The sequence below is a fragment of the Sparus aurata genome, chromosome 22, assembly GCF_900880675.1.
Source record: "Sparus aurata chromosome 22, fSpaAur1.1, whole genome shotgun sequence".
NCBI classification, from domain to species: Eukaryota; Metazoa; Chordata; class Actinopteri; order Spariformes; family Sparidae; genus Sparus; species Sparus aurata.
The window spans coordinates 9,476,246-9,501,841 of record NC_044208.1 but is presented as its reverse complement, the minus strand read 5'-3'; the positions used below and the strand labels follow the sequence as shown (position 1 = coordinate 9,501,841).

Below are 25,596 nucleotides of genomic sequence, written 5' to 3'. Positions count from 1 at the left end.
ATTTAAACATGCAGCTTCTTTGCTCAAGCTACCCTTGACTTGCCAGTACCGAAGACGCGAACACATTTGGTCCAACCATTACAGAGCTCCGTGAACGAAGACTTAGCATTGAACGCTAACAGCAGGGGGTCAGAACTTTACACTGTGTTTTAAGCATCTTAACATGCTCCACATCTCACACCAAAAGTTATGCAACATCAGCTACCGGAAGACACGGATGTCAACAAACAGGTAAGTGTCTTCTTGCGCAAACACACTGTTTTAACTACTTTTTTATTCAGTTTGAGTCATACACGCTACAGTGCTGTGTTGTAAGGTGTCTGCTGATGTTGCATAACTTTTGGTGTGAGATGTGGAGCATGTTAAGACGCTTAAAACACAGTGCAAAGTTCTGGCCCCATGCTGTTAGCGTTCAATGCTAAGTCTCCGTTCACGGAGCTCTGTAATAGTTGGACCAAATTTGTTTGCGTCTTAAGTACTGGCAAGTCAAGAGTTGCTTGAGCAATGAAGCTGCATGTTTAAATCGACCGAAGTTCTCCTTTAACTCCGAAATGTATCACTGACCTGTTTATGGGCTTTGAGGCTTGTTTCTAGGTAGACATGTTTGGCGTTTATGATAAGGGTTAGCTAGCTGATGGCTTGTTTGATCTTTTACAAATAAAGCACAAATATAAGATAAAGCCACTGTTGAGTTTTCATTTGATTAAATTTTGTCATGCCCCAATTCATTTTTGCTGTGCTGTTAGTCAGGCTGTGGTACATCATGGTTCTCTTTGGTGGAAGACACAGTAAAGAATTTTTAAAAATGACATTAATGTGAAACTGTAAAATACGGTATTTACTTTTAACCAGGAAGATTAAAAAACAAGTTAAAATAATGTTAATATAACAAGGAATGAATAAAAGAATAAATGAATGCGGATTTTAAGAAAAAAAAATATATAAAAGAATAATTTCCTAGTTTTAGTTTATTTTTGTACGTATTTTCAAAGAAATGTATTGTTTGCACATACATGAATATATTCTTCTGAATATCTTATTTTACAGATATTTTTTTGATGGCACTCATTTAATTCCGTAGAGTGGAAAAATGTGAAGTACTCTCAGTCACAGAGTGTTTCAGCACCGTGATTTTGCATCGCGTTTTATGCTTTAGAATAAACATTTCAAGTCTGAAGTACGCCGACACGCACGTTTGTCACTGCTTTAATCTACAGATTGATGTGTATTGACGTGTTAAGGACGATGAGCGAGATGAAACTGAACCAAAAAAACACACACACACACACACGAACAGGGCGATAAGGAAGAAGAAGAATCACCAACACACCCACAGTTTGGACTGAGTCATGAAAACAAAGGCCCTGGAGGCCATTTTGACTTCTGAGTTTGTTTCTTCTCTGTAATCAGTTTCAACAACCTGAAGAAGAAAACATTAACCGTCTCTTCCATTATGTCTGAGCTTTCAGACTTAATGGATCTAGAAAAAAGCTTCTGTTGCAATGACACTTGAAATTACTCAAATGTCACTGCAGTTTATATATTTTATCAATGTTCTACAGCTCAGCCATGGTCCAATTTTTTTTTTCTGCGCACAGAACCAAAAACAGAAGATAAAGGAATAAATTATCGCCTATCAAGCCACATCAAGTGATCATTTTTACCAGAAGTTACCGGATGCAGTCAACAGGGTAGAAACATTTCTTTTAAACCCCATTTAACCCCAAAATTCACAAGTATTATGTCCAGTAATATAGAAAACAAAACTCCCAAACACTGCTTCTTTGTATCGGCCTAAAACTGGCAAAATATCTGAGTGTAAGTATAAAGTTTGTCCTGTGGGTGGTATTAGAGGGAAGTCAACAGACATTTGTTACATGTCATCTTGTCTATCTCGCACCCTCTGTTAGCTTATAAATGGCTACAGATGATGCCCAAAAATGTTGAAATAAGAGGGTTTGTTTCTTTTGGAGCACAAATACACTGAGCAAAATGAATGACTTGACCTGAGGGTTATAAATGAGGTCTACATGCTGTTTAAATACGGTGAAAGTGTCAAAGCACCCAATACACACAACTGTTCTTTTAAACCAGCCATCAAGACTTCTGCTAAGTTGTGATGTCACACCTATACAGTCACCGCCCTCAGTATGGTTTGGTTACAAAGAGACCAGCAGATCTGATGAGGAAACGCGATGGGCGGTGCCTGCTCAGGCTTGTGAGAGCTGACCAATCAGAGTAGGAGGGGAAGGTCTTAAAGAGACAGGAGGGTTCAGACAGAAGCTGCAGCGATGGACAGTATGAGAAAATCAGTGTGTGGTAAAGTTAAGCATGTAAACATTTTCTAGTGGACGCTATAAATGAAATTATAAAACTGATTTATAGCACAATGTGGGACTTTTAATATTTTTTGTGTACGTTGGGAATATATTTTGGCTGATGGTGGCGCTAAAGGACAGCGACAAAAACACGAGGATTCAAATCAGATTTTTATTGTAATAGAAGTATTATATTAGTGCAAGTACTGGTTTTTTTTTTCTAGATACTTGTAATGCAAAAATGTAATGCTATAAAGGTCAGCAAGTTCACCATCATCATTAAGAATCATCCTCACAACGGGGACACGAAATATAAACAACATTTTAATGAAACGTGTTGTCAGACAGACAACCTAACAGAAAACTATATTTAAGTCCTCCCTACAGGTAAATTTACGGCTTTCAGTGATTTTAATTTTCCGTACCATTCTTTGGGTGGATCTTTGTAAAAACAGGAAAACATCAGATGACTTAAATCATGTTGTACTTTAGGATCGGTCGACACACATTCATAATCAGCACAATAACGGAATCAAAAGCAGCGATTTTTGTTTTACTTCAAACTTTTTTATTACAAAATATAAATGGCAAAAAAGCTTCTTCTTATTTTTGCGAAAAAACAAAGACAACGTGATCAGAGTGTCGGACGGTAAAATAAAATAAAGCTTTTTTTTCTTGTTTTTTTTTTTCTTTTTCTTGTAGATTAGCATGCTACAGTTGATACAGTACATAGTGATAGTGCTCCTGCTCCAACTGAAGAAACAGAACAGAGGATGAAAAGAAGGCGAGAAGATGGAAAACAAAGCAACGCAAAGAATGTTTTGTGTTTCTTTCCAGCTCAGATACATTTCCAAACAGATCCCTTCAATCCTGTGATGTTAAGTTTGATCAACCAGGGTGGATTAAAACAAAGAGGCAGAGGAGAGTTAGATATCAACAGAGAGGAGTTTTAATTCCAAACCCTGCAGAGCTATAGTCGTCTTCTTCTTTCATTTTAAAGGTCAATTATGAGCTAATATGGCTCGATTCAGCACTTTAAGTTGCCAAATGACACCTTAAATTGATCAGTTATGAGTAATATCAGTTTTTTTTGTGCCGGAACCCCGCACCATAACTTGTATTAAGTCTATTAAGTTGTTGTTGTTTTTTTTATTTGATATATGTGTGTTTATTTATAATTTTTAATATAAACTGGAGTCAATTTTTGGTGTCTGCCACTATTTTAAGTGGGAAAATCTGGAGGATTGTGTGTCTGAACCATAAAACCATTCAAGGTGCATGCTGGTTACAAGCCAAACACCCATAATGCACCTTGTTGTTTTGCTGCGGGGACAAACAAATGGCCTAGAAAGGGGGTAGATATTAGGAGCATCACTCAAATGTCAAATAAAAACGTTCACACTGTGGTCAACATTGAGATCTTGAGGACTCAGACTGTAATTTGAGGGAAAAATGTGCAAATATATGCAAATATTTCGGTCAGCCCACTTTCAATCATTTATTTTGTCATCGCTCATTTGTCTATTCATGCATCGAATCATTTGATCATCGGGACAAAAAAAAAAAAAAAAAAAAAAAGACAAAGAACATCGCAGCTCACATCCGCAATAAATGTGTCCAAATGTTGAAATCCAGTGACTCCAGGAGTCCAGTGTGGAGAGCAGAGGGGGTGAGGAGGGTGAGGAAAGTGAGAAGGGTGAGGGTTAGGGTGAAGCCAGGAGTCCGTTTCCATGTTTTCCAACAAAGTCTTTAACTAACACTTAAAGATGTTTACGTTTTACTCGCGGATGCTGTGATGCGTAATTTGGCACCATCTGTGCGTAAAATGGCGTGGAGGAGAAGGCAGGCGCACAACAACAACTAATGTCAGAGGTCTTGATGATTACTTATAGACAGCGGCTGGGCTGTTTTAATGAGGCATTTCTCTACAATTAATAAAAACTAAATAGAGCTTTTACTTCCCGACCTCGTCTAGCACTTTGCGGTTGAGCTGCGCCTGCTCCCTCTGGCTCTCCATCTTCGCCATCTGGATCATATTCCTCAGCAGGTGGAAGGTCAGGTCGATGGACAGCGGCGGCTCCTCGCTCCGCTTCAACAGCTGCGCCGCCGCCGTCCTCACCGCGTCGTCCCGGCTCTCCTCCTCGGCCGGGAACAGGCGCAGGGGGTCCGGGGTCCTCCTCTGGAGGAGCCTCAGGAGGTTGTCGCCCAGCAGATCTGAGGCGGTGCTGTCTCCGGCGGCGGCCGCTCTCAGGAGCACTTCGTCCAGTCGCTGCGTCTGGAGGCGGCCGCTGCCATCCAGCCAGCCGGGGAGGGTGCGCGGTCTGCCGGCGGCGGGGCGGAGGTGCGATGAGAGGAGGACCGAGGAGAGGAGCAGGAGCAGGGGGACTGGCTTCATGTCCTGCGACCACACGGATTACACACAGTTTAACCACAGGAACACGCGGCGGCCAACAAAACTTAACAAAAACCACTCATGTTGCGCACTTCTGGAATTCTTGGACTTCCAACTGATGCAGAATTATTTTTCCCTGTCACGCATAAATTATTATAATCAAAGTCAATCGGATTCATGTTAAGAGACTAATGCACCTAAATTAAATTAACTTAGCTGCCTATTGCGGGTGATTTTTTACCACTGTAGTCCGTCACTAGTTGTGGCAAATGTAACTCAATAATCGGTTTAAGTTGACCTCTCCATTTCTAGGTTGAACTGCTGTTATCTGATCACGCAGTCATCTTTAATTTGCCATCATGCGAGAAAATAAGCCTTTTTTTTTTTTTTTTTTTTTTACTTTACAGAAGGTTAAACTTGACTTAAAAAGCACAAAATATTCAAAAGTTATCACCTCTATCAGCTGAGTCCAACAGAAGCACAAGAGGATATAAAAATGAGGACACAAAGATGGAGCTGCTCAGCCTCCACCTGCAGAAATGTGTCCAAATAAAATATACAGGCTGAATGGAAGCAGAGACACTCACTTTATTCTGTCCAGATGCTGCAGCTGAACTTCGGCCGGTGGGATCTCTCCTCCTCGGAGTCTGGAAAAAGTCCCTGTGAGCGTCGACTGGAGAGGACGGAGGGTTTTATACATCCAGCTCGCTGCTTTGACGTCAATGCGAGGCTCAGACAAGCTGGTTTGGAAGCCGGACAGCTACGACAGGGGCAGCGTGGTCCTGAGGGACAGCTGAGGGGTCGACAGGTTGATTTCCTCTGAGGTGTCTGGGAGAGGGACCTCCCACAGGGAGGGGGGAGAGGAGGAGGATGCAGAGGGGCTGCAGGGGCCTCGGGGTTGGGGGACTCCTTGATAAAGTTTCAAGGGCACTTCATGAGTAAAATGTTATCACCATCTAGTTTCTGTTGTATATTATCCTCTAATCCTTTCTATGTTTGACTGTTTCTGTGATTGTTATTGAATTGTTGATGTAATCTAACATTTGATCAAACTTCCCTTGAAGGACTAATAAAGTTATTTTGAATTTTAGTGAATTAAACTGAACTGCACAGTTACAAAGATCCACTCTGTCTTACATTCAACTTAAGCACGCTTCACCTTAACCAGTCATGGAATGTAACCAAGTACTTTTACTCAAATACTGTAAAAAAAAAAAAAAAAAAAAAAAAAAGAAAACATTTAAGAATGTACTTCTCTTGATTATTTCCCTCCTCTGTGACATTATACTTCCACTCCACTGCAGTTTGGAGGCAAATGTTGTTCCTTTTACTCTGCTATGTTTATTTTACAACTCAAATTTGTCTTCTAGTTACTTTTTGCAGATTACGTTCTGCATCGGGGCCAAAGTGGCAAGCAGGTTGCGACTTCCAACCGGAAACCACCCAATCAAATAACTCTGTTGAAAGCTGAGACCCAAAAAGATGGAGCGTGTGAATCTGGGAGCTGTCCACGGTGCTGAACCTGCTGTTCAAAAGACCCACAACTCACATGAGAAGTAATCTGGTAAAGAGACCAGAGGTTCTGACTTGTCCTTTTAGTATTTTTCTTTTTCTCTGTGCTTCCCTCACTAGCTTGAAGCTGGCAGGGCTCAGTTTGAAGAAAAGCTCATGTCAGATACACCGGCACGGCGTCATCCAGTTTCATTTTACACTCATAAACGTAAACCCCTGGATGTTTCCGAATGAGACGTCTGGACACGTTCCAGATGCGTTTGTGGCGACAGAACCGGTTATTTTAAGACAAACCATGATCTTTTCCTAAACCACAACCAAGCCGTTCTGTGCTTAAACTAAACCAGAACACGAGCACAGCGTTGTCAGAACATACAAAATTGGGACATAAAGAAACGTGTGGTTTGTAGAAACGTACCATTCCAACATCTATTCTGGTGATGGGGTTGAAACATGTTAACAAAATAATTTATTTTCTCCAGTATTTTAGAGGAAAATGCATATTTATGACTTTGTACAAATGTAAGCCTCACATTCACACGTCTGTCTGATGACGTTAAACACAGATGTCAGCTCCATCAAGCCTCGTGTTCAGGTTAGAGAGCTAACAAGACTCCTGTCCTGTCTCTTAATTTAATTACCTGGATTTAAATGTGAAAAACACTGCGAGCTTTGGTGCTGAATCAAAACCGGATTCCAGCTTTTCCAGGGAGAGGCTGGTAGACCCCGAGGGGGGAAAGAGGCTATTTGGCGGATTTTCAGTGAATTCGTCAGACTTTTTTTTTTTTTTTTTCCTCCCCCCTGCTTGCTGCTCCCTGATAAAGCCCCAGAGTGTTTGTGTGGAAGTTAATTTGGTTGACAGCCGAGCACGGCAGCCTCCACAGCTCCCTCTAAACAAACCCCACCCAGCCGCGGCGAGGCTGGCCACCAAAGTTAGCGAGGTCAAACGCGCCATTCACATCACTTCATGTAAAACTTTATTAGCTTCATGCCAGAGACGGCCTTTGTTATTACAACTGTGCACATTATCAGTATAAAGACTCCACGTACATGAGATAAATAAAAGGAGAAATACACATTTCAACAGTGATTGTCGGGGATTTTCTGAGTGTTGTTGTTTTTTGGTGATTTTCCAACAACTACTGTAAAATGCAGTTTGACAGAAAATAATTCAATGACACTGGCTGTGAAAAAGAATAACAAAATTTCTTGTCCATGGTTGGATGACCAAGACTGATGTCATGACTTAACAGTAAATATGAAGTCAAACCCAGCAGCCAGTTAGCATAGCTTAGCACAAACAGTGAACACAGGGGGGGAAACAGCTGGACTGACTGGAATGTTACACCACTCAAGGCGGCTAGACGGCTGTGGCTCAGGGGTAGAGCCAGCATCTTATTATTGGAAGGTCGCTGGTTCGATTCCCCTGATCTGCATGTCAAAGTGTTCTTGAGCAAGATACTGAACCCCTGAACATCTGCTAAATGTAACGTTGTTAGTTACTGAGATTTTGACAGTTGTTTTTTGTTACCTTCAGACAGAACTAGTCAAACTGTTTCCCCCTGTTTTCAGTCTTTGTGCTAAGCTAAGCTGATCAGACTTAGATTTACCACACAGACATGAGCGGTATCTTCAAACTCTTGGCAAGAAGGCAAACTGTCAAAAGTCAAAATACTCAGGTTTTGTTGTCACTCCTTTCCAGATTCTGTGTCACGTGATGTCAGTTACACCATCCAAATAAGCCTCAACAGACCAGAATGCATTGCATCCTTGCAGCTGATTAGACTTTTTTCAACACATGGGTAAAGATCGCTGCTTTCTTATTACTCACTTTATACATTTCTGACAGAAATGTACAAAATAATTGGTCGTCTGTTCCTGAGCGTTGTTAAAATGGCCTTTCGGGAAGTGTTGGAAAATAGATACTAAAGTAGAAGTGCTTAGATGAGGTGAAGAGTAAATGGAAAACAACATCATTACAAATTCTGAGGTAATTATTTCAGTTGTTATATGTCAAAACAAGATACTATAAACCTTTAACAAAATATCCTTTATCATAATTGTTTCAAGTGATTAACATACATTACATGGTAAGAAAAGTTTCCTTCCAGTGGGTGTAAACGTATGAGTGTGTGTGTGCGCGTGCGTGACTATGTGTGGTTAACACCGCCACCAAAGCCCATTTCCATAAATAACAATCTCTCACAGGCATTTCTGCAAATGCAAGTTTGACTTTCAAGTAAGTGTGAATGTGTCATTCAGAGTAGACGAGCACTTTCTCCCGACCTTTATAAGTGACTCAGTCACAGTTTTACACATTGGAAATACCACAAGACGAAGTAGCATCAAGTAAGTTAGACCAGAGCCGCCCATGTCACACACACACACACACAAGCACACACACTACAAATGAGTGTAAAATCATCATCAGCAACAACAGCACAGGCCGGACTTGTGATCATCATCGCTCACATCTTATTGGCCTTCCAGGTCAGGTAGGAGTTCCAGCCGACAGCGACAACCTGGACGACCGCCAGTCTGGAAGAAGGAGGAGGTTTATGTGTTTAATTTGTGTGTCTGATGAGTTAAAGCACAAAGAAAACGACAATTAAAATTACAGTTCTTATGACATTTTAGGAGATTGGCTCAAAATTGTACAGTGTTGTTCTGGAAGTATGACCAACTTTCAGATTTGTAACAAACGTGCATCAAGAAAAACAATAATTAAAAGTCAGTTTTGCATCTATATAGGACTTTTCAAGACTTCTTCAAGCAGATATCCAATTCATACAATTTATATTGTATCTCACAAAAGGTTTGGGTTTTTATTGTACGTTTGCTTAAAAAAGCAGAGTAGAACGCAGCACAAGTGTCGCTGCTAGTTTCTGATCGGTGCTGTGGTCATTTTCATGCCCAGCACCCACATTGTGTCAATAGCAAATGTACTTGCACAAACAGGCGTGTTGGTGTTAATATGAGGTGTGGTCTGGCACACTGCTGATGCATTGCTATCGCGAGGCAGCAGAAAGTGACAGCGCCATAGACCAACGAAAAGCCGGTGTCAAGTCAAAGGTGCAGTGTTTTTCCTGCTATTTAGAGAGTGCATTATCAAGTAAGCAAGATGCTCCTACACAGGAGGGTTCACAACACGCATGCACACTTTGATTAAATAATCAGAGAGGCTGCTTTTACTCCTTTTAATCATTTCTATGTGCTGTAATGTCACTGTGGCTAATATTGCGGTACAGTCGAGCAGCAAAACGGTATGCTGTAGTTATAAACCTGACATGACAGAGGAAACTCTCCAGATAAAACAGAATAACACTATTTTTTTTAGCTCCAGAAGGAGAAATGGACTTGTTGGGTTAGGGTTAGGATAGATGATTTGAAAAGGCCCTTTAACCTCTTACCTGTGGTGCAGTGGAATAAAGTAGAAATTGGCGATCTGGACTGGGGGCCACAGCTGGAACACAAACAGGAAACACTCAGGGGGCAGTTTAACTCACTTGATGCATCATGAGGTCGAGTGAAAATGTCTTTCAATCAATAAGTTAATTAAAATAAAACAAACATTTAACTTCACAATCACATTTCAATGAAATGGTAAATAATACAGGACAAACTTACATAGTAATTTGAGATCAGGGCATCTGTGTAGTCCTGTGAACAAAGTTTAAAAACAGTTAGTGATTCTGCCAGCATTCTATCAACCGCTGGGTCACCTTCAAACAGGGGACATATTCACAAATATACCCCAATAATGATCACATTATCGTGAATCATACTGCAATTGTAATATGTTTTTCTTTTTAACCATATCATGCAGCACTTATATTTTATTTCACATTCTGTGTCAGCCCAGTTACCTGTCAACCAATCATAGTAGGTGTAGTGAATAAATTAGTTCATAAAAACATGATGTCAGTCGTTCAGGAAAAGTTGCTCTCTGCAACTAAGTTAAAAAGTCTCAAGAGAAAACTTAACACCATTTCGGACGTCTCCAAGAGGAGAGATGAGACATGAAGTGATGCTTGCTGTACATAGGTCAACAAAGCTGTAGAGCCGAGCTGATTGATTAAGGGAACGTTTTAATAAGGTAGGATAAGAATCTGGGAGAAGAATAATACAAACATTTTTTGTCAGAGGTTGCTGATAGTTGAGTCTGTTTTGATATTAAACCTCTGAAAATAAAACTTTCTGGCCTAGTCAGGTTTTCAGGTTGAGCCCTCCAACACTTTCTGTCTGAGAACAGTTGAAGACATCAGTGGGGGATGAAGTGAGAGATGGTGATGTGTTGAAACTCCAGTTGGTGAGGGGTTTTCATTCCAAAAACAATGCAGGATAGACGTGTTACAGCCAAAATATCAGCAGCAGGGAGGCCAAGTAATTGTTGAGTGATTGTTAACGATCGACACCTCTATCAGCCCCCTACAGATAGTGTGTATCAGTCATTTTAAAGTTGCACACAGGAAACAGCTCTGTTTTCCTTCAGTGTTGAATATTCACACTGAACGAACATTGCAGCATGTACAAGAAAGAAAGAAACAACACTTTTTTTTAAGAACTGCAACAGTGGGACAAAAAAAGAAGCGTTTCAGTGGCTTGTAAATAAGCCCACAATGCAATGCATCATATTCAATAGTCGGGAAAATGTAACTAATGCAGTTACACTTGTTAAAGATAATGCAAAGTGTCTGAAGGATTTATTGGAGCTTTATTCTCTTGGTAACTGGTTCTGAAACATCAAGACCCTGTTAGCTCATTCCTAAGATCTCGGTACAGCCACAAAAATAAGTCCTTGCTTGGAAGATTTACGTGAATGCCCGTCAAATTAGGAGACCGACTCGTAAAAGTCAGTAAAATTGGCTTTCCGACTTTGATGTCATTCATGTAGAAAACTGGCGGATGAAAAGTCAATGTTTGGTTGAAGGTAAGAAACTTTCTTGATGTAATTTGTAATAAAATATTACTATACAACGGCAACTGTGTAGTTTCTTGTGTTTTATTTATGATAGGTGTCAAGGATGGTCAAGAGACCTGTTGGAAATGAAAGGATGCAAAGGATTTTCATAGATCAGAGCTTCAAAACATGATACATATTCACCGATTTTAGTCACTTAACCTCACACTCTTTACCACAATTATCTAATTTGCAAATAATACTAAAGCAAGAGTTGTACTGGCCATCGACCTGTCGAACTCCCCTTTCAAATCCCTGCAAAATCAACACCCTCAGTGATGATACACATTTTCATAAGCTCATCAATTATGTAAGACTTTAGCTGGGTTTCTTCAAGAATTCAAATTGTGTGCAGGCAAAAGAGAAAAGTGTTAATGTGGCTTAAAAAATACTGAAATATGCTGATATTACTGTGAAAATAATCAAAGATATGTATTGATATAAGTGAAAATGGGTGTTACTTTAAGTTCCTTTGACATTTTAAAAATGACTTTTCCACTCCACGGTAAATATGAAAGGCACGTGTGTGTTTATATACAAACTCTCTCTCTCACACACAAACAAATCGCTCCGTCGTCCATTTAAAGGTCACCTCAACAAGTCTGGACGTATAAAAACAACAAGCCAATATTCCAGTTACAATCTTTTCTTTCTGGATGATTTTTATTTTTTCGAGGTCGAACCGTTTTTCTAATTATGGTCAACAAGCTCCTTGACCACCTGAGGTGAAATTACCTCCGCTGCGTCAGAGACACGTCAAAATGTTTCCTCACACACTCTGAAGAAGACGGACCTTTTCTGAGCTCTACCCGGGGGTTTCTAAACTGGCTGTGTCAATTAAACTTAAAGAAGAGGTTAAATGCTTTTCCAAAATGTAATATTTGATTTGATTTCCTGCAGATGTCTATAAAATTTGGTATAAGCGTACAACCTGTCACAATGAAAAGTCATAATTCTGGAGAACATCAGGATACACATCATCAGATAAAACTTCTTTTTAAACAAATGTGTTAACATGTAAATTTGCCCAAAGTGGGGCACGTTTAACGAATCTAAAGAGGAGAAGAAAGAGATCCAGGATGGGAGCCATGCTAGGACAGCTTTGATTTGCAGCTGTTCTGGTTAATGTCTAGTCGCAGAAAAATGAAATGGACTGAATTGGGCTCAGGGTGAAACTGAGGATATGACAGCGTTGTACCTACATCTTTACAGAGACCTGTTTCTGCCACATCATCCCGACATAGTGCTACAGCAGGACGAGGAGAGGTGGACCCTGTGTTTATATCATTGATGCCTGGTGCTCAAAACCAACCAAAGTTGATGTACAGCGTTTCCTTTTAAAGTGAAGATGCCAACCTTATCATCATCATCATCATCATGTTGCCTCCGTTTACATTCACCCAGGCGCAAATTTAAAAAAAGCACAAAGAATTAGAGTTTACATGTGTATAAATACATGCCCACAAATGACTGCATAAAAAGATTCTATTTTTGTGTAGCAACCACGAATTATGAATTAACATTTCGATATGCACCACTGTGTCGTACAATGACAAATACATCTCATACAAATACATACAACCTCGCGGCTGGCCTTTAAAATAATAAAAGGTCAAATTAGTCTGTTATCGTTCAAAACTTACAAAATTGACAGTTTTGTGCATTAGCTCACATTGCCAACAGTAGCTAAGGTAGCTAACGATGCTAATGTTAGCTAGCAAACTTTAGCTAACCTTGCTATGGCTAGCTAGCAAAAATTAATATTGCGTATGTAGCTAATGCTACCTAGGTAACAGTGGGCACACACACTGTAGATATCAGCCATTTTAACTTATTATTACAAATTGGCAACTAACAAGATGCTGACAAAACACAGATACCGATGGCGTTACACCATTGGCTCACAATTCTGTAACTCCTACATTTCATTTAAAAAAAAGATTACATAAAAAAGTCTACATAAAAAATGTATTCAAAGAGAAAATAAGCTCTGACTTCAAAGCAAAACCGATATATTTGACATGAAGTATATACACTTATTTCTATAAGTTAAGTAGTGTATACACACACACCAACAGAACTTGATTAACTAGGACACAATGCAAGAAGTTTGTGCCGTCTCAGGTAAGAGCAGAAGACAGAGGATAGACAGGTGGCAGGTAAACAAGAAGGTTAAAGTCTTGATTACACCTGTGTCAGACTTTAACAATCATGGCGTCCGTCTGGTCGACAGCTCCATTAATTTTCATCTCACATTTCCTCAGTGCCAGGCCTCATTGTAATGAGCACATTTGTCATTTATTTTCTGTCCTTTCTGACATTTACCAGGTTGGCCTTTCAGGTCCACGCGGCTTCGTTGGTAAATAATTGATGGTGACTGGCCGCATGTTGGGTAAGCAAGGCGCTGACGAACGTTTGAGCAGCTGGCACAAGATGACAGTTAGCTCTGACCTGGCATACAAATACAAACACACACACACACACACACACACATATATGAAGGTATGAGTCACTCCAGCTATTTCCACAGTCCCCCCCCCCCCCCTTCTCTCGTCTCTGCCTCCATCACAGGAAATAGTTTCTAATAATAATGAGAGGTGAGTGCTGGAGGTCAGATACTGTGTACTCTCATTTACCTGAGGTCTGCTCATACAGAGAAAACACTGCTCCCTAGCCAGTTTGTACCAAGTAAAAATAAAGACTATGTCACCCCATTGTGGTTGGAGGAGAGTTTGGCGATTTGGTCATTACCGAAAACAGGGCGGAGCCGATCCGACTGAAGGACACACCGACACACCGTGGTCGCTATTTTACTCCAAGGGCCTCTGTCCACATAGTGCAGGTGACTTTTTTTCAATTGTTTCCAATGAAGAGCGAGCACGGAAAAGGTGTCGCGAACACTCCGTCTGTGTTGTGCTTTAAGTTGAAAAATCACAACTTTTCAGAAAGACGCTGGTTATTTCATCTTAGCTCTCTTTCTTCATCCTGGCCTGCGCAATAATATACATCATATTTTTGCTTATGCATTTTTTTTTTTTTTTTTTTTTTTGCATTTTCTCATAAGCTTACATACAATCAGTTCTTTTTGAAACCAGTTGAAAGGCTAAAAAAGTATCTTTAAAGCCTTGAAGTCATATGAGCAAAATTAGGACTTTTAATCCAGAATTTAAATAAAACACGTTGCTGCGTTATTGTTCATTTTTCAATTTGGAATATTTCATTATAACTTGCTGTGATTCTTCTTTCATATCCGTCAGGCTTGAACGGGGCATTCTCCCCCTCATTGTGCCTCTAATTCAAAATTCATAAATGAAAAATGAGCCGAACACTGAACTTTTACCTCAAGTGGAGATAATTTTGACCCAGACAGTTTTTCAGGTTCAACTCACCTACATGAGCAAGCATATTTTCCACATCACTACAATACAGACAGGAACACTCGTGTCAGAAAAACAATAAAAAAAAAATCCCAAAGAAAACAGTCATTCTATTTTTATATTCTTCTTATTTCAGGGTGTATTGGGACAAGAATCTTTCCCAGCATGCACTGGGGGAAGGCAGGCAAACACATACTGTGTCTCATTAAGAGTGTCCAGTCGACTTAAACACAGAATATTTAGCATGAGCAGCTTGGTGTCGCTCAAACAAAACTATAAAAAAACAAAAGACGTAGTTTGATGATGTTGTGAAGCAGTGTGGGATCATGGGAGTTGTATACACTGTCAAACAACCACATAAATCTCTTAAATAACTCAGGCAGAAATGTTAATGGAGGAGGTTAGGTTTTTACTTTAACTTATTATTATGTTTAGTCTCATTTGCCAACTTTTTTCTTCTCACTCTGAAGAATCATCTGATGTTGACCTGGATGTTATAGTGACAGGCGACCAAATGAAACTCACCTTTAAACTTGAACAAAATTAGGATTTCTCTGGGTTCGATTATTCAAAGTGTTTTCAATATTGTTCCAAGTAAACAACTCAACCATATATATAACAAAGGTGTAGTGGTTTTGGATATTCTAACTCAACAATGTCACATATCGTATCTTTAACTGCAGCAGAAACTGAAGCCTGGAAGACGGCAGGGATCATACCTACAACCTTCTCGCTGCGAGGGAGCTTAGAGTAACTTTCTCGCTGACGCACAGTTATGCGGCGTTGAAATGAAGTGAACTCACCCTCTTCAGCTTGTTGACGTTCTCCTCCACCGTCAGACCGTTCAGAGCGCCGGAGAGACAGAGAAAAGCTCCCAGGAAGCACGGAGCAAAACCCAACTACAGAGAAAGACACGGAGAGATGCGGAGAAACGGACTTTACAAATCAGTGAACATTATGATGCCAAGACACAAGTGAAGACAAAGTAAAATCGTTTTAGCAGTGAAGGCTATGCGGTACTTTAATGGATGGGTCACACTGAATGCAATAGAAAATGGGAATGACAGCATTACAATGTCAAATTACAGTACGTCTGTAATAAAAACAACCACTGCTCAACTTTTTAACTCAACTCTTACTCCTGTGGTCTTTTTATGTGCATCTGATATTCTTATATGAACTGTATTATATCTTTATAGGGGTCATGCACTAGGGAAAGGCATGTTAAAAAATGCCAGCATCCATGGAAATTTTTTTTTTTTTAATCTTTGAATCTTGAAAAATAGGGTTTGGTTTGTTTCTTTAAATACATAATCTGAAACTTGAGTATATAAGATTCAGAGGATCCAGTGGGTGCAGCTGTTAATGCAATAAAAATCTAAATGTTTAAAGCTGAATTGAGCAAAGCGGATGAGTGAACTTATTTGACGTTGAATCATCCTTGAATTTGCGAGCGTTTATGTTGTTTGAGACATGTTTCCTTTGGTATGTAATGCATCTGATGTTGGCGTCTTTTGCTTTTTTTTTTACAAAAAATTTGATGGAATTAGTTTTGGGGGGTTTGGGAAAACCTTACATGTTGATTATTGGTGTATATCTTCAGTCAAAACTACATTTCAAGATTCTCATGTGATGCTTTTCTTCTCAAATATGAAAAAAGAATCACTCCCCATTTGTAAGTGAAGCTACACTTTAGACAATTTACGTTAATTTTATTTAAATATAAATATCTGGTTAAAAGGAAATATTGCTGTACAATGGATTTTAGTATTCTACGCATAAAGGACGCACAAAGAAAATCTGAAATCTCTGTTCAGTTGTTAACAGTGAGGTGAAACTGCTCCTTCCATACGAAACTTACATAAAACAGCGTCTTGCCTTCCATCTGTTATTCAGCTCTGACGCAGATCGACGACGCTCAACCTTAAATCTTTCAAGTCACCAAATGGCACTCGAGTTATCGCTGAAGCAGAGGGAGCAACATTCAGTGTGACCACATCACTATTCAAGCGTGAGACTGGACCCCTTTGCTCCTGTTAATATTTCAGTAGAGGGGGGCGCGTTGAAAGCTCTGAAGTCTTCTTCTGTGGTGGTTTTAGTCAAAGCTGTGTGCAGTTTGTGTGTGCAGTTTGTGTGTGCAGTTTGAGTGATGAGAGAAAAACTACTTTTTCAGTGTTTTATATGTTCTATATATCGTTTTATGTATGGATTCTTGTCACAGACTTTCATTTCATCATTTACATTCCTGGTATTCTATTATTTCTGTTTCCTTTATTCTTCTAACCACATCTTAATTTTAGCTGACGATGACTTCCCTTACCGTTTAATGTTGTACTTTGTACCTGATAGGTTTACATTTAAAAAATCACTATTTTATAGAGGTGAAATGATCAATCTATACATTCATTAGTTGCTCTGCAGAAAATTGATACAAAACGATGTGACGATTGTTTAAAAATGTTACAAGTTTATTACATGTCACACTGCGATGGGTCTAATGCTATGTTCACACTAGCAGCCCAAATCCATCATTTGACATGTCCACATTGATTTTAGGAAGTCTAGACAGTGAAAAACAACATGAAATGTGAAAATCATCGGAGGCGATTTGAAATGTGATGCAAAAAATCTTATCTTCCACAGATTGGTCTCAGTCTGGGTGCTCTGGACGCCCCTATCATATTTCAAAGTGTCCTTTGTGTCACTCGCTGACGTCAGATCCAGAGCGACGGAAGTGAATCTGCGCGGCTGAGCAGAATCAGGCTGCAACATGCAGAATGTACGGAAATCAGCCCAGTGACGTACAGTCCGTGGATTCAGGCTGAAATAAACTGCATGTTCCATGATTGGACAGCACGATTATTTGAGGATTGAGATGACAGACCTTCATTTTTAATGCTTCCATGTGGGGGCGTCGCATCAACGTACGTAGTTACGTACGCCTAACATTGTTACCACGGCAAACGATTGATCCGTTTGAATTACTTACAAATAACAGCTCGGAAACTCCGTCTTTAAGATCTGATTTGAAAAACAAATGGGATATGCCCGCAGTCTAAGTATAGCATTATGAAGTTTGTTATCTGTGACTGTATGTCTATTGAAGAGCATCAGATGGGGCGATAAAGGTCTGGTGAATCTCTGTACAGCTCAACAGCTGTATGGAGAGGGAGGGAGGGGGAAATCACAGAAAACAGCCAAACTGTTCAGCCCGGTTTGTGCCAAACTCCTCATGTAATTTAACAGTTTTGTCCGATCAGCACAACAGAGAGCCGTCTGTCAGCCTGATGTGAGGAAACTGTATCTCTGTGGTTGTGTGGAAGACGGAAACACACTCACACACACAGTCGTATGGTTGTATCACCAAGCTCGTTTTCACTTTGTTGCTTTGATTGATGAATGCATCTGGACCTTGGAATTATTCCGGACAAAATAATCGTCAACTATTGTGATAACCAGTTCATCGTTTGAGTCTTTTTTCAAGCAACATTTGCTGGTACCAGCCTCTGAAAATGTGAGAATGTGTTGTGTATTTTTGTCATTCATGACAGTAAATGACGAATCTCTGGGTTTGGGTTCTGTTGGTTGGATAAAATAAGAAAACTGAAGACGTCACTTCGGACTCTGGGAAATCGCGATAAGCACAATTCAATCGAATGATTCGTTGTGAAAACAATCTGCAGGCAACAATCTGGCACTAAAAGAAGAAGAGCAGAGGGACACTGTGCTTCTCTCACCTGGTCAAGCAGCATTTTCTTCATGGCAGCGCTTTTAGTTCCTCCGACCACCAGCCTGTCCAGAACTTTGTACCAGCTGCCAATTACTGGACCCTTCAATGCAAATCAAACAGAATCATGATTCGCTTACCGACATCAGTTTTCTTGGAAGTCATCGAACATTAGCATCTGTACGCCAGCAGCACATTAATTGAATTAAACGAACAAACTTAATAAATCATTGATGTGACAAAGAGCGGTACATGATGTATGAGTCATGAAACAGTTGTGTCTTTCTGGATGAATGAGCGAACATGTCTTAGTGTAACGTGACTCCCATATGTGGCAGCAGAGCTGTTCTCAAGACAAGAGTCTATACATCGTCCCTCTATAATTCATGGCGGCGAGGCAACCGATTGGACGAACGTAAGACGATTATGGAAATATAAATAAACTTTGTCGACGTCACGGTGATGTCAGAAAAGAAATGTGCCACTTTAGAGGTGGATTGTTCAGCCGTCAGAGGACTTGATCGGTGAAACAAGTCAATTCACGAACACACAAAGGCTTCAGGAAACACTACGTGACACAGATAAGCATCCACACACACAGGCGGTTTGAATGGTCACCTATAGATCTATAAATAAGACTTTTGATGCCATTGAAGGTGGAGTTTGTCCATGAATTTCTTCATTTTGCTTTACATTGGTTTATCATGGTAAACAACCAAACAGATGGCATAAAAAGCACTTATTTTATATTTAAAAATCTAATCATGCTGTATGTGTGTATGTATCGTTTCATTTCAGCATACAGTACGTGATTAAAGTGAGTAAAGGGCCGTCCACACCAAGAACGATAACTATAATGAGCGGCACAAAGCACGTACTGCATGCTCCAGCTGTGTTGGCAGATTCGGAAAATGTATATTGCTGACCTGCTACTCCTGAACGTCTACTTTAGTATAAGTCAATGCCAATTACCCTGGAGATCTTTACAGAGGACATCGGTAAAGAGTAAATAAGAGATCCAAACTCTATATCCTGATACTGTCCCGCCCAAATTTCGTGACAGACGATGATATTGTTTCATGACGAAGACAACATGTCGTCTCAGTCAAAACTCTTGGCTCGCCATTTTCTCCTGCCCTAACTGTCTGGAGGACAAACTAAGTCCTCAATGTCTGTATGTTAAAGTGCTGCATGGATGGCGTCTCATTTGGACAATTAACCCGGAGTGACCTCCGCCTCCACTAAATAGCAACACGCGATGCCTCCTCCGCCACGACAGGGTGCATTTTCATTTCAAAATGACAAGCCAAAGAGGCGAACAGCTGTTCCATATTCGATATTGCAGAAAAATTGCAATATTCATCAATATCTAATAACAGCCCAAGCCTAATCAGTGCCAAGGACTGTTTGGCAGTACATCTCAGATAAAATCACAATTTTGTACGTGTCATTTTCAGCCTAATATCCAGTTATGGAAGAGTTTAATAAGTTGTGTGTAAATTCAGATGATGTCTGTCACCGTTTCTGTCGTTCCTTAAATCTCAATTAAGACTCCGCCATCCAATTGAGTTAGAACAGATTTAAATATGTCCATATAAAGTGATTGTTATACTTGAGATTGACAGAAATAAGACTGGAAGTTTGTTTTAGACAGCCAATAAACCCGTTATCTTAAAGAGATGTCAATTATTGTCTCAGTCAAATCTTTGGGTTACTGCAGCTGTAAACGGGGACTATTTTCACACATTTATTATCTACTCATTCGTCACTTACTAACTCATTATTGGTTCATCTGAAGATCCTATGTCATATATAGTCTTTTTTTTGTTTTATGATTATTGGACAATTGTGATGGGGAAAATAATAAATAAAATAAATATACAACAAGAGTTGTTACGGTGGACCAACTGAAATAATTCAACGTCACAGTTACTTCTGTCTTCCCTTGTTCTGTGTTTCTGTATAAATAAATGTAAAACATGTTTGTACCTACAGATGCCGATATAAAAAAATTTGACGTAAAAAAAAAAGTTTTTTATTGAATACATCAGGAGTCAGGAGGAGACTACTTACCACGAAGAAGAAGCCAATACTCATCATCTTGGCCGTCCGTCGCACGCTGTGATTAGCCAGTCCTCTTCTCTCAATCAGCTGTTGGGAGATGACATCACCGACACCCACTAACGACCCTGGAGGACAAACAGGAGACAGACGCAGTGACTCAGACCACTGAGTATGGCGACACAGGTGATAGGTAGTTGATACTTTAACACAAGAGGTTTTTGTATTCGTGTTTACATCATATCACATTGACCCGGTGGTATAAAACTATTCAGTTACTGTGCAGCTATAACATGTCCCCCGTGTGTCCACAAACTGGTGATAATGTGACTGCAAATCCACCTCATGTAGCGTCACAAGTAAAGATAATCTAGGGTTAGCATGGACACACTCACTGTAGTTAATTAAAGAGGAATATAAAGCCCTAAAAGTCTGTTAATACGTTACCGCACATATGTAACGTGATAAAAAAAAGGCGACAGCTGTGTTTATAGAACAGAATAGAAAACACATAATCGTCCATCTTTTGTGTGCAGAAAGGTTCATTGCAAAAACAGCATCACACATTCAACAGGCCATATTAAAACACACTAGCAAATATTATGCTGTGAGCAAAGGTGGAGCAACAACGCTGTATGATCTCTTGTTAACAATGGGACTTTTTGTTTCCTTTATGCTAAAAGGAAACGTTGGCATCAACGGACAAAAAAGCAATACAGATAGTAGACAAGTGAAGTAGAAGGGGTCTAAAAACATAATAAAGAACAAACAAAAAAAACATAAAAAGGCTTCATACAGCTGGTTTGGTGTAATCCAAGTCCACAGAGGACCCGAGGAAGCAAAGAAAAGACGTTATTAACACCTCTGACGTGTGGTAGAGCTTGTGCAACCATTGCAAATTGAGGTGTCTGCTAACGCTTCTAGCAAAGCAGATACAGTAAAGATTTCTTCTTAGAAAAGGCTGTAAATCACTCCTTTTCAAAATCCATGAGGGCCATTCTGTGTTTGTCTTTATGTCGATTATTACGTTTTAAACGGGTCACCATCGACCATGTGACTGGAGTGCGAGCAGGCAGGAGGATTTTCGATGGAGTGCAAAGGAGCATTTAAAAACACTGAAGTGACGCCTTGCTTGATGGTCATTATCTTCCGTTACATCCCGCTCCATTAAGGCTCACAGCATGAGTCCAAAACATGCCAGATGTTGAAATAAATCAATTCTGCTTGGAGAATGTGTTAAAATTAAAATACAGCGCCTTTTTTTTTTGTTTTTTGGAGCGAGCATTGAGCGATTCAAGTGGAGCGGGGTGAAATTTTAGAGGTGCAAAGAACTTGCACCACAAGCCATTTTGCTGTCAAGCTCCAGAAGCATTTGGTGACAGACTAAACATCACCTACATTTCCATCGTTATGACTGAATTTTAATTTTTGGGTGAATTGTTCTTTTAAATTCTGCCTGCTGCTGCTGCTGCTGGATACAGCAAATCTCTTGTCTTCTGTCTGCACAGCCGTCCATTTAACTCCTTTCAGACTGATATTTACTGTACATTTTTTTGTCCTGACTCATAAAAAAAGGCGTTCGGCAAGTGGAAAAGCTCTGAAACTCACCAACATAATATCACCCACGTGCAGCCCACATACTGAAAGCTGACAGCTCAGTGTAATAATATAGACCCTGCTTGAACAAGAGCTAACCTTTCCTTAAAATGTCATGCGGGAACTAATAAAAACCAGTTGGTATGACAAGGTGGACACACACCCACAAACACACTCAAACAGAAAAGTCTTCACCTTGAGGGCAATAAATACGAGCATTTCCTCTGTCACTTTGACTCAGACACTTTGATGGGCAGTAAAGCACCGAGACAGAAGAGTTACAGCTCAGGAGCTTCAGTCTGTTGCTCAGAACTTCATTTTAAGATGATGAAAAAGAACGATTTCTGTTAAAAACCTCTCACGGACGGACTCGGAGCTCACAGAGGGCTGATGGAGGAAAGAATCAAGGGTCAAAGAGAGGACACAGAAGTATCCGAACATCAAACTTGACACCTTAAATCTGATCTCAAATCAGCAAGCCGTTTTAAAGGGAAAGTCCAACTCGTGCTCTGGTTACGTCTCAAGCAGCGTTTCCAGATTTGACTGACATTAATTTGCCCAATCGTCTCTTACATCTCTGATGTAAATATGAGTGCATGTTTACAACAATCAGAAATGATTCCATTCAATGTATTGTCTGATATTAACAGATTTAAGCTTTTACAAGGCTTTTATATCAGAGCTGAGTAATGACCTGAGGGTCAGAAAGGCTGAAATGAAGTTAGAGAAGATGGATTATTTGATGTTCCAAAGCTCTAAGGTCATAGAAATCATCCTTCCCATCAGGACCCTGACGGAACAAGTGCAGCTCCTCCTCCTCCTCTACGTCTTCCTCTTTCTCTTCATCTTCATCATGTGATTGACGTCCTGCAAACCAACTGACAAGATGCATATCGTCGCCTACTGAATGTGTAGATGCTGCACTTGTTAAATCCATCAAAGCCATTTGGCTTCTGAGTAAATGTACCTATATCCACAACTGTTAACGATGGATAAATCCAACATGTTTTACTTTCTCTGGACCCTCCGTCAGCTGGATGCTGAGGTGCATCTAACAGGTGAGCACTGCCTCCATCTAGTGGTGATTGCACTTAACTACACTGGTAAACTCAGACTAGATTTTGCAGTAGAGCCACAACTATTAGATGAATCAGTTCTGTTCTGACAGCTGTGAACTACTAACCATCAACTAACCATTTCATACAATTTCTAAGCAAAACCGTAAACATTTGATGGTTCCAATAAGTGAATGTAAGTGATTTTGTGGCTTCTGTTCATCGTTTATGACAGCAACAAGTCTGAAGGGTTTGGGTATCAGTCTTTTAGTTGGACAAGAGAGAAATTTTGAAGGTCATTCTGGAAAATTGTGTTGAGCATTTTTTCACATTTTATTATTATTATTAACATTATCATAATTTTTTACAAGTAGTCAGCAGATTAATAGGTAATGAAAATAACCGTTAGTTACAGTAACAGTCCTAAAGTGACCGCTCAGATATTTGAACATAGGATGAGTTTCATTTTGGAGTAATCGCATGTTCAGATGATGTCAAATTCATCGTTATAGTGCAGCTCTAACAAGCTTTCTACAGCTGTAAATGTTGCCTTACATGTGAGTGACATTCAGAAAGAGGGAACTTGAAGCATTTCTTTGCATTTGTGGACAAAAGGTCCCTGAAGGACCAAATCTGTCTGTGTCCTAACTATAGGCTTCCTTTTCCTCATATTCAAACTGCTGTTGTTGCACTCAGGACTACTGATCACTATTGTTCGAAAAAATTATTTTTTATTATCAATAAATCTATCAATGATCTGTTCTTTTGCTCTTAAAAAGTGAAAAGCTAAAGTGGCTGTGTATGATGGTTTGTGTATGATGATTGCAACATCTTTATTTAATTATCCTTATCTCGTTTTTGTTCCCATGAAACAATTTTTCCTTTTTTTCACTTTGATGACAAAAGCTTGCAAGTTTCCAGAGCCAAATTAAGCCAGTTACACTTGCTATCAAAAGATCCTGCTAGGTTTTATGATGAGGAAGTTTTACATACTGGGGCAGAAAAAGCTCTTTAAATCAAGAAGGGATTTGGATTTCAGAAAGCTGAAAATCTGTGTGGTTCAAAGGTCTTTCCTCTTTGTTGATTCTGAAACTGGGGTTCTCTGTTAACTGGAGCAAAGGTCATGACTGTGACCAGATGTTGAACATTCTCAGCCATTCCTCATCTCTCACACTCACTTTATCTTTACACAAAAAGTGAGTTTCAGTGTGTTTCTGCACCTCTTGATTTGGAATATGAAATCTGTGTACTGTCTTTTGAAAATCACAGCAGCATGTTCAGGGGAGAGATACAGCTGTTGGATTGATATGACGTGTGTAAGAGGGAGCCTTTCTTACCAGCAGTCACTATCTGTACTGTCCAGGGGTACTTGGTCATCAAGACTTGGTAGGATCTCCACAGGCCTGCCATTATTCCGCCTAGGAGGAATACAGAGAAATCACAAAGTCTTCAAGAGGGGAAACTGCAAAAACGTGATTTGTCCGTCAATCCATCCCGCCCACCGGCAGGCAGCGTGACTCAAATCAAGCGACCACCACTTGTCAATTAGTAGTTTACTGTAGGGATACAATTTGGTTTAACAAGGACCTTTTCACAAACCACGTTTTCTGACTAAACTGACAAGAACTAGCTGAGCTTTTAGTTTGGGTGAACATTATAACGTGCTAGCTAAAATCCGCTCCATTGAATGAAGCTGCGTCCAAAAAAGTCAAATATTTCTTAAAGTTTGTCATTCTTTTAGGAATTTGTCAACGCCGAATGAAAGAGTGGCTCCAAACAATAAGGGGAAAAGTGTAAACCAGGTTCTGACGCCCCATAGATTTAGAAACAGCAAGGGAAACCTGAAACTGTAAAGTTTTTCAACGCGGTTCGGCTTAAGGTTGACGTTCGGTATCATCATGGCTAAGCTAACGGGCATTAGCTTAAGTTTCAAGTGCAGCGTTACGTTTAAGGTCATTTCCAGCTAACGACTCCAAGTCTCTAACAACTTTTGCATCAAAACAACGTTACTTCCCACGTCATTATCCTGTGTATGTTGACGTTTCTTTACAAGTTTAGGAACATTACTGAACACAACAGCGCTACTGCGTGCTAACAGACACAAATATCAGCCACAACACTGTGTATTAATATTGAATATATTACAGTAAGTGTAGATGAAATGTGTACCTGCATGAGCTCCCGGCTGTACTGAGAGAGCTGCTGCTGCTGCTGCTGCGTTCAGGTCTCTGCATTCGCTCGGAAGTTTGTGCTCTGGGCTTCTAAAAAGGGTTTAATGTTTCATCCAGGTACATTCACTCCATTGTAACCATAACCATACATTCGGATGTAGTAAAAAAAAATCAAAAAATCAAAAAAAAAATCAGAGGACTCATTTTATTTCTAAATCCAACGATTACTCCGATAGTTGGTTTTTTTTAAACTTCAGACCTCAACTATGTCAAATGATTTCCCCTCTTAGATTAAATGTGAAGAGCAAATTAAAGACGTCCATTTACAGGTCACTGTTTGGTTTAATCATGTATTTTAATTAGTAAAATGCAAGCAATCGTGAAAAAATATATTAGAATTAAGCATTTATTTTTCGTAGACTAAAAA

The 25,596-nt window shown here is 39.8% G+C and overlaps 2 protein-coding genes across 3 annotated transcripts; both read right to left on the bottom strand.

Moving 5' to 3' along the window:
- Positions 1–2,785: 2,785 nt before the first annotated feature.
- uts1 (urotensin 1) lies at positions 2,786–5,856 on the bottom strand. Its single transcript, XM_030404561.1, has 2 exons — positions 5,298–5,856; positions 2,786–4,716 (listed from the first exon to the last, which is right to left on the bottom strand). Exon 2 carries the CDS (start codon positions 4,711–4,713, stop codon positions 4,273–4,275), a length of 441 nt encoding a protein of 146 aa, XP_030260421.1. The 5' UTR covers positions 4,714–4,716; positions 5,298–5,856; the 3' UTR covers positions 2,786–4,272.
- Positions 5,857–7,176: 1,320 nt separating this feature from the next.
- Positions 7,177–25,307, bottom strand: mpv17 (mitochondrial inner membrane protein MPV17). 2 transcript variants are annotated; one of them, XM_030406345.1, is made up of 8 exons: positions 25,168–25,307; positions 24,336–24,416; positions 20,360–20,475; positions 18,297–18,389; positions 15,363–15,458; positions 9,850–9,882; positions 9,633–9,685; positions 7,177–8,760 (listed from the first exon to the last, which is right to left on the bottom strand). In XM_030406345.1, exons 2-8 carry the CDS (start codon positions 24,406–24,408, stop codon positions 8,691–8,693), a joined length of 534 nt encoding a protein of 177 aa, XP_030262205.1. In that variant the 5' UTR covers positions 24,409–24,416; positions 25,168–25,307; the 3' UTR covers positions 7,177–8,690. The 2 variants fall into 2 exon arrangements, with proteins under 2 accessions (XP_030262205.1, XP_030262207.1); XM_030406347.1 differs by lacking the exons at positions 7,177–8,760; positions 9,633–9,685; positions 9,850–9,882 and adding an exon at positions 9,915–13,633.
- Between the last annotated feature and the right edge of the window lie 289 nt (positions 25,308–25,596).